Source organism: Petaurus breviceps, unplaced genomic scaffold (assembly GCF_028583685.1).
Source record: "Petaurus breviceps papuanus isolate PSGF00001 unplaced genomic scaffold, PetGlider_PUasm1.0 174, whole genome shotgun sequence".
Lineage (NCBI taxonomy): Eukaryota > Metazoa > Chordata > Mammalia > Diprotodontia > Petauridae > Petaurus > Petaurus breviceps.
Window position 1 is genome coordinate 40377734 of NW_027185761.1, and position 9622 is coordinate 40387355.

The 9622-nt window shown below is 39.9% G+C and overlaps 1 protein-coding gene across 1 annotated transcript in view; it reads left to right on the forward strand.

Moving 5' to 3' along the window:
- Positions 1-1577, forward strand: part of SHQ1 (SHQ1, H/ACA ribonucleoprotein assembly factor) — a 106263-nt gene extending 104686 nt beyond the window's left edge. The window contains exon 11 of the mRNA XM_069084090.1: positions 672-1577. Within this exon, the coding sequence (XP_068940191.1) occupies positions 672-1164 (493 nt within the window). The 3' untranslated portion in view covers positions 1165-1577. The remainder of the gene's footprint in view (positions 1-671) is intronic.
- Positions 1578-9622: the final 8045 nt, after the last annotated feature.

Below are 9622 nucleotides of genomic sequence, written 5' to 3' on the forward strand. Positions count from 1 at the left end.
TGAGCAGAAGGGCTTTTACAGCTCTTTGAGAAGTCAGTAATTCACTCTAGCAGATCTCACAGTCTTCTTCCTCTTTTCCAACCCTACCTCCTCTGTTTCCTAGGCTGTCTGTAAATTCTTGCACTCAAGCACAGGGTTAACTTGGCCTATGAGAACATCAGTCCTGCTATTAACACCCTTAATGTGGCTGATTCACACCGTTATAAATTTGACTCACCTGCATAGCATTGCATTGTACCAAACAACTGAACCTGCTATAGAAATATGAATACATGACCGTGTTTGCATTTCACAAATGAAGATTAACCCCCTTTCTAGCTCTGATCCTGTTTTGCCTTCCAGCCATGGATATGTTATGTGTTTATATATCGCTCCCCATTTCCCAGCTATGGAACATCCATTTGCTGAAGTCACTGCCTGAAATTTTTCTCTGAAAGATGGAGTCGAAATTTTTGTTGGGGGTGGAGAGGATGTTGTATGACTATATACTTTGGCAACATTTTGCATTTTAAAAAAGTTCCATCTTAATAATGAATTTATTCAGTGTTTATTATAACTTAAGTGGTTCAGGAGAGGAACTACCTTGAAATGTGTAAGCCATGATTCTCACCCAAGGAAAAAAAGCACTTTTTGTGGGTTGTCTAATATATCTTTAATTTTATTTATTTAAGGTCCAGAAAGTTGGCAAGTCTTGCTGAAACTCTACAGAGAACCTACGTTACAAAGGGTCACCTGGGATTAGAAATAGAAGAACTAGAAACAGCTGCACTTCTTGTGCAGGGGGAAGAAACTGAGGTAGAAGCTCCCTGTCAACAGCTCCCTGGCTTTGATTCTCTCACAGGGGGCCCTGCAAAATCAGATGGGATTTCATCACCTAAGGCAGCAGACTTGAGTGTAGACAGAGCTAAGCGTGCAGATTGTGAGGGTGGGAAAACAAATTCTTTGGAAGAAAACACTGTCCCAAATACTGATTCTCTTGAACTTTGTACAAAACCTGACATCTGGACGTGTGATGTTGGTCAAGAAAAGTCAGTCAGTTCTTCGCAGTCTCCCAGAGTTTCTGCTCCACTCATCATAGAATTGGAAGAAGAAATGGAAACTGAGCCTCGGCCTTCTCAACATCATGAAACTTCACCAGTGGATGAAGGCAAGCAGCCCGCCTAAGTAACCTGGTAAACACCTCCAGTCACTTATTGTCGAGAGTAGCAGCAGATTTCTTACCCTCTTGCTGCTTCTACTGAATAAAAATCTATCATGAGTTTATGATGGTGCGTTTTCTTGATTAGTGTCTGTAGCACTGTTTTGAGAGAATTCATATTCAGTGTCCTTGTTTCAAGTTTAAAGATAAAGTTTTCAAGTATTATGACAGCATTATAAAAACTAGTGTTGTAGTAGGTTGTAAGCTCTTTGAGGGCAGAGACGTTATTGTTTTTTTTTTGTCTTTGTAGCTTCAGCACACAGTGCAAGTGCCTGTTGTAAAGTAGACTTTTAATAAATGTTGAAATGAATCTAAGATGTTAATATTTCAAGCACAGTTTCAATAATAAACCATTGCTTTTGATGAAATTCAATAATAATTGGTCTCTATTGGTCTCTTTTCAAGAGGACTTTTACTTCAAAAGATAAGAAAAAGTACATGTCCTTTATTTTGCAAAATATTTACATAAATTGTAAGTTTTGTTGGCCTATCCTATGGGCCACATAAAGTTGGGGTATATTGATAAAAACAGTTGTTTTGCAAGCAGTTGACTCAAGTTCATATTCCAACCATGGGGGTTGGTCAAGAATAGAATGGGGTATCAGGAAATAGGGGGCATCAAGGGGAACTTTCCATGAGAATAGAAGACAAGATGGGCAAAATCCAACAACATAAGAAGAACTTAGTTTTCAAGATTGGAGAGATAGGAAAATGTAAAGAATCGGAATCATGTTTTATATGTGGACTGTGAAGAAAGGTCACAGGAATTCTGGTCATCACTGGCTAACAATCATTAACAGAATTTGTAGGAGGAGACACAAAGGCTGCCATGCATGCCTGTAAAAGTAAGCCATCATAGAGGTTCAGATCTCTGATAACCTTAATTCATTTATCCTTTTTTTTTCTTTTGCCTTTTGGAGGGCAATTGGGGTTAAGTAACTTGCCCAAGGTTACACGGCTAATTTTTTGTTTTGTTTTGTGTGTGTGTGTGGGTGTTAAGTGTCTGAGGGCGGAACCGAACTTGGGTCCTCCCAACTCTGGGGCCAGCACTCTTCTTACTCACTGCGCCACCTAGCCGCCTCGATTAATTTATTCTTTCTAACCTCTTGTTACCTATAATGCCAAATCCTGTTATGAGAAGTTACATTTTTGTGCCCAGATAAACTCTAATGTAACTCATTTAGCATATATATGTTCTGAACAGCTGGTTTTCTTTTTTAAGTTCAGAATAACATGGACAGACCAGTGTGATGACAGTGTGATAGCTATGGATATTTGTTTTGCATAAGTTGGTAGTAGAGAGCAATTGAGATGTTGAAATATGTCGCTATAGAATATATTATGGGCAGCTAAATGTCCTAGTGAATAGAGCACAGCACTGGAAGTCAGCAAGACTCGGGTTTGAATCCTGCCCCAAACACTTGCTAACTGCCAGACTTTAGACAAGTCATTTAACCTCTCTCAGACTTAGTTTCCTCATCTGTAAAATGGTTTACAGCAGTCTGTTGTACCAGGTTGCTGTGAACATCAAATGAGATGATTTTAGGTAAAGCTCTTTGCAAACTTTAGAGAAAGATACATATAATTGTTATCTGTGGCAGGATTGAAATATCTTAAGGATATTTCCTAGAAATATTTAAATCATCAATACTTTCTCCTCCTTGAAAATTCTCTTGCTCATAAACAAATGACCACCATGGTATATTGATTAGGAACTAAAAGCATTAAAACATGGTTTATGTTGAATCACATTGTAGTATGTTACAATAGAGAACAGGAAAGTATGATTTTTTTTTTTTGGAGGGGGAAAGGCAGGGCAGTTGGGGTTAAGTGACTTGCCCAAGGTCACACATCTAGCATGTGTATCAAGTGTCTGAGGTCACATTTGAACTCTGGTCTTCCAGACTCCAGAGCTGGTGCTCTACTCACTGCACCACCTAGCTGCCCCGAAAGTATGATTAATAAGATCTTGGTGGGAAGGTGTGAAATAAATTTACTGCCTGCTACATTTCAATATCATATCCCATGGACCTGAGATACCATTACTGTATCTTTAAGAGGAAATGGAATCTTGAGACACAGTGGTTTTCCTCGTTTGGGATAATCTGTTAATTCTGATAGAAATTGAGAGACTGAAGTGCAGAGAGAATGAGGACAACTCTCTTGAAAACTGTTTTAACTCTTACAAAGAAGTATCTAGAAAGAATTTCTGAGAATTTTAATTTTAATTGGTATTCTGAGACAGCAGAGTGGGGACACTGCATCTCCAGAACTGAGGAGGTAAATGGTGGTTGTGATACTTGGAGGAGACTCAAGGTGTATGTCTGAGTTCCACATCTGGTGCAGTGAATCACTCCCAACCCTGAGGATTCATGCAGTCTTTTACTAAAAAACGTATTCCAGTGCCCTCATGTGAAAGCAGTTAAAGAAGATTAAAACCACTAGGTTAAAAGCAGATGGTAAAAAGTCTCTCTTGGATCTCGGGAGCCTTTTACCAAAGTCCAAAGAACTCTTTATTCTCTTCTTACCCTAAAGGGCCAATAGATGGATTCTACTGGGGAGCAAAGTTAACCTAAAGTGCCCCAGGTCTGCCCTCAAAACATTCTTGTTTAAAGTAGTCTTGGTTGGTGATGTGGGAATGTTGAGGATTAACATGCCTTCCCCATTCGACTTATGTTGACCTATGACACTTTCTTCTTTTTCACAGCTAATATGTTATAAATAATTACTTGTATTTGTTTTGTTGTTTGCTACGCTTAATAAATTTTATAGCGCTAACCTTGATATTTATTTAGACTTAGGATATTAGGTACTTTGTTTAGAGAGATGAGTAAAAAGGGGAAAAGATGTTTCTCTAGTTTAATACTACTTAATAGTGTGGGGGCTCAGAGCTAATTGACCAATGAAATTTGGAAATTTGTCATTTATGAGGAAATATAATACTCTCTGATTGCCTTAGAATACAGGATGAGGATGAATGAAAGTGAGGGTGATTACATTATATAGGCTACACAAGAAAGGTGTCAGCCCTAAAACCCTGTTACATTTGGGGACTTATACAGAATATCTCTATGTGGCATTGAACAATAGTAGTGTGGCATGTTTCTGTCAAGCCCAGCAAAAGGGGAAAATCTACTTGATTTGGAGAGAAATGTGTCCTCTTCCTTCATTACTACCATGGTAGATCTCTCTTGAAGAACTTTATTTCCATAGGAAGCTGATGTGATCACTGTTAACAGGATATACCTGGTATGGAGCTTATTCTGGAGGAGCTCTGTGTCTATTAGAAGAGACAGGAGTTGGACTTCCAGGAAAACATCTGGTAGAGTTGAAGGAACCTTAGGTTTAAACTCTATTTCTGACTGCCACTTATTAACTGTGTGACTTTGATAAGGTTACCTCCTCTCTGAGCCCATTTCCTTGTCTTTAAAATAAGAGAGTTGGACCATATTATGTGCTAGGGAAAACTGGTTTGACCAGTATGGCCCTGACCCCTGACCCAGGATGCATGTATATGAAAGCTCAGCTGACCCAAAGACTAAGCATTTCCCCATTTCCTAGACTCTTGCCTGATGTGGCACAATGTTAAATTCCCTGAGTTCCTGCCCCTTATTCCTAATTTCTTATTAGGCAACTCAGCTAATGCTTTGCTCTTTTGATAACACCATTGCCTTGCCCCACAGGTGATGGGCCAGTCTTCTTCTAATGCCACATCAAATTTAAGCCTTAAGTGGCTGGGGCCTGAGGATCAGAGTGAGAATCTTTTTGCATGTCAGAGGCATTAGCCTACCTGTGGAGCTAGGGACAGTGGAAGGGGCACACCCATGCTGTTCCCTGTTGGCATCTACCCAGTATACTGGCAGTGTCACTCATTGGAGTTCCCGCCCTCTCACCCCCTGAATATGACATCTTTAAGGGGCTTTCTACCTCTAAATCCATGACTGTGATGATCTCCTACATTCCTTAACTGAAGAAGGGGCAGTCAAGACCCCCCTCCCTTTCCAATCTCCAACTGTTCATATTCCAGAAGTGGTCAGCTACTAGAAGGAGTGGGTATCTCATCTGCAAAGAATCCTGTAGATTTTTCTTGGATCCCTGGAGAGCTGCAAAATTCCAATGACCATTTCAAATTCATTTCTTCCCAGGAACATAATACTGGCAGCCACTTTATAATTCCTCATCAATTATTTGCTTCATTTGTTTTTTCAGACTTGCTCACTTGCCTAATGGCTTCAAAACTACAAAGGTTCTTTCCTTCCAAAAGCTTATGTTTTTGGATATTCGGCTGCTGGCTTGACTGCCCGTTTTGGAACATTTTAGTTCCAGGACTTAGAGTTGTCTTTGACTGAAAAACTGTTATGCTCTTCATACAAAGAATAAGTTAATAACTCGATCCTTCCTTGACATCCTTAAGGCAAAAAAACTCAAAACAACTCCAAGAGGTGTAAGAAATCACAGCGATTGAACTTTTAAAATTTGCTCTTAAGTATCCCCAATGTTTCCCTTGCTTTCTCTTACTTTAGAATAAGCTTAAAGCATTATATTTAGCCCTGACTTTATTTATGGTGGGTAAAAAATATGATATACCAATAATCCAATACACATCTAAAGAAAGATCCCATTTTCTTTGCAAATGGACAACTGGTGAGGCTGCTTCAGGGATCTCTAGTAACCATGTCAATGTCTGGATTCCCTAGCAACAAGTAAGAGTTTTTGCCCCTAACTTTACAGATCCAGGCAGGGCTTACCCTTGCCTGTTTGGCTCTGTTCTCTGGGAGAGTCAATCTTAGACAAGCATATTTACCTTTTAGCCCCTCTAGAGAAATGTGAAGGGCTGGAAATATGACAGATAGAATCATGGCTCTGTCAAAGTCAAAGGACCTGGGTTCAAATTTTGCCTCTGATGCTTACTCTTTAATGACCGTGGGAAAATCATTAAACCTCTGTGGGCCTTGTTTTCTTCATCTGTAAAGTGAGGGGATTGAGTTAAGTAACCCCTGAGAACCCTTCCGGTTCTAGATGAACAGCATCTACATGGTGCAGTCGTTTTACTGGAAATACAAACATCACTTGACTTCCCGGTTTACATATTCTATGACCTTTTTAAAAAAAATAGGGCATAGGTTTTTCTGGTAGACCATTACTCTGGCATCTGGATTGTGGACTTAGGTGCCAGTTCCTGTGGTAAAGTCATCTTTCATTGGTATAAAATTTAGCATCATGAGGTTAGAGCTGGAGAGGACCTAAAAAAATCCTCCATATTACACCCTCTACCCCCTGTTATTTAAGTTGAAACAAAAGAGATCAAGCAGTTTGTCGAAGATAACACAAGTGGTAAATGCCAAAGCCAGGATTCCCTTCAAATCCTCTTGTCCCCAAATCCATCACTCTTTCCACTGTTTCCTATGGCCCTTTGTTCACAAACGAGCCAAAGCCTACCTTTACAGCATTTAGAATTTATTAAGTAAGAGGAACAGAGGCAACCAGGGTTAAGTGACTTGCCCAGGGTCACAACTTGTGTCTGAGGTCAGATTTGAATTCAGGCATATGGGTCTTCCTGACTGCAGGCCCAGTACTCTATCCACTGAGCTACCCAACTGCCCCTAAAAATACAATAGAGCATAGATAATGTTAATATGTAGCCTACAGGATCCTTATGTTCTGTTTAGTGGTCCTGGTTCTATTTGAGTTTGATACCATTGGTCTAGGACACCAAGAACTCCAATGAGATAAAACCCCAATGGATTAATAGAGAAAGCTGTCTCCAACCCCTGATTTGCCCCCTCCATACCCCCTCCCCATCAACTGCAATTTGACAGGATAAGAGGAACCAAGGGCTTGCAATAAAACTCTACTCCCCTCCCATGTTTTCAAAAATCAAAAGTTTTTGATCTGGGACTGCACTGTGGCAGAGCTCTCTACTGGAAAAGAACATGGATAGAGAATGGAGGAGCTATGCGTGTGTGACCCTCCACAGAGCCTGAGGGAAAGGGCCTGGCATCCAACTGGAGTCAGTTCTGTTTACCCTGTAGTCACTTGGCCAAGAAACTGAGTCTAATGAAATGAGAATTGCCCAACTTGGAAGGAGACTTCAACTGCTTTGAGCCCTTAGGGAAAGCACAATCAGAGGGGAAGGAGTCAGAAAAAGTGACAGGTACAAAGACCAAAATTTCCAAAGATACTAGGAGCAAGAAAATCCAGTTACAGACCCTGAGCAGAAGCAGATCAATTAACAAGAAAAATATTAATAACAGAAGGGAGTATGGATTCTAGATCAGCTGAACAAGTCCAGACATCTGTGAATATATATTGTGAGATAAAGGGAAATAAACCAACACCTGATGATACAGGGAATCTTGTGGATTTTCAAGAGTGTATAGAAACATAGCAGGATATTCCTGAGTAAAAAAGAAATAAAATTATAAAAAGTAGAATTTATGGCCTGCATGGTAGAAATAATCAGCATAATAGAAGAACTTGGATTTATGGTGGCAAGTCTTACCAAAGAAGCAAGAGAGAGAATTACTTATTGGGAATGCAAATAAACAGAAGTGAAGGACAATCTGGAAGAAGAGAGGCAAAAAGCATGCCCTTCATACAAGTAAAACATATTAATCTTGAAGACAGGATGCATAGAGACAACTTTGGGTTTTTAGGTCTCTCAGGACACATCAGAAAACCTGAACACTAATGCAAGAAAGAACATAACTGCCTAGAACTTTTGGACACAGAAAACAAAAGTGTCAATCAAAAGAATACACAGATTTCCTCCAGGAAAAAAAATGCTGAAAGCTCTGAGAGACAGAATGGTTATATCAGACAATTACAATGACAAAAAAGGCCTTTCTTGCTCTCTCCCATTTTATTCTTGCTCTCTCCCTCTGGAAATCACTTTGTTTATATACACATTCCTGTGTACGTAGTGGTAGGCAGTGTGATAGTGATGGAGTAGATTGATTTCTGGGCTTAGAAATTTGAAGACCTCGATTGCATTCCCACTTTGGTCAGTAGCTTATATGTGTGGGCAAATCACAACTGCACTGTACCTCTGCCAACCCTCTCAGACATACCTAAGTTAAGGGGTGTGTGAGTTTTGGGGGAATGGTGGGGAATCACATTCTGCAGTGATGAGAGTTCCTACATTGGTAATTCCCCATTCTCTTCAGAGGGTAGATCTGTTGCAAGTATCTGGATACTTCAAAGTTCAACCTTGGTACCATTTTGTATGCAGTCTTTTCCTGTTCTCCCAGTTATTAGAGTGGTCTCTCTTCTGAAATTGCCTTGAATTTACTTTGTGCAGATTATACCCCACAATCCAGTAAAAGATCCTTGAAGGTAGGGACCATTTTGTCTTTTTTTTTTTGGTCTTTGTTTACCCAGCATTCTTAGTGCTGTGCCTTGGACAATATAGAAGTGTAGTAAAAATTTATAGACTGAACTCTATCAATTTAAAGCTTTTTAAAAAATATACCACAAATTGAAGAAATGCTCCCCAAATGCCCCAGAGATGCAAAAATCCCTCAATGAAAATGGGACAGCTAGATGGCACAGTAGATAGTGTTGGGCCTGGAGTCAGGAAGATAAGTTTTCCTGAGTTTAAATCTGGCTTATTAGACTCTTACAAGTTATGTGACCCTGGTCAAGTCACTTAACTCTGCGTCAGTTTCCTCATCTGTAAAATGAGCTGGAGAAGGAAATGGTCAATCGCTCCATTATCTTTACCAAGAAATCACCAAATGGGGTCACAAGGCGTTGGACATGACTGAAACACTGACCAACAACAGTAAGTTAGAGGATAATCGCTGCTCCATCAACTTCTACTTAAACTCATTTCCATGATTTGATTTGTTAGATAGATGCCTCCATTTCTAAAAACAAAATTATTACCAAATTATTTCTGAAGACTCCCAAGTCCCTCAAATAAGTGTTACTGTCTTCTCCCTTTCACCCGGAAAAAAGAAACAAGAAACAAGAAAAACCAAACCTTTATATATAGGTTTCAATCCCTATCAAGCAAGGGAAACCTTGATGAGGCTAGATTTAAGGCAGCAAGTGATAAATGTGGCTGAGAAATTGATTCATGCCTCTGGAGTGACTAGGGGCATAGCCATCCAAAGCTGACACCACTCGTGTCTCAAGGCTGGAGAAAACAAACAGGGAAACACATGTCAAACAGATAAATTATGTTGCTGTTCAGAGCTCTCTATAGAGGCCATTTGTTTCCTAGATAAGGAAGGCTGCTCTCCAAAGTTGTGAAAAGATAAGCTCGGACAGAAGGATGAATGTGGAATTCTTAGGTTATTTGGCTACCTAAGCTCTTGAGAAAGGGGCTCAGCCCCAGAAGGGATCTTGCAACACATATCTGCAGTTGTTTTTCTTAAAACATGCCATGATCTGCGAGTTTCCCCTGTAAGTTCTGTGCCT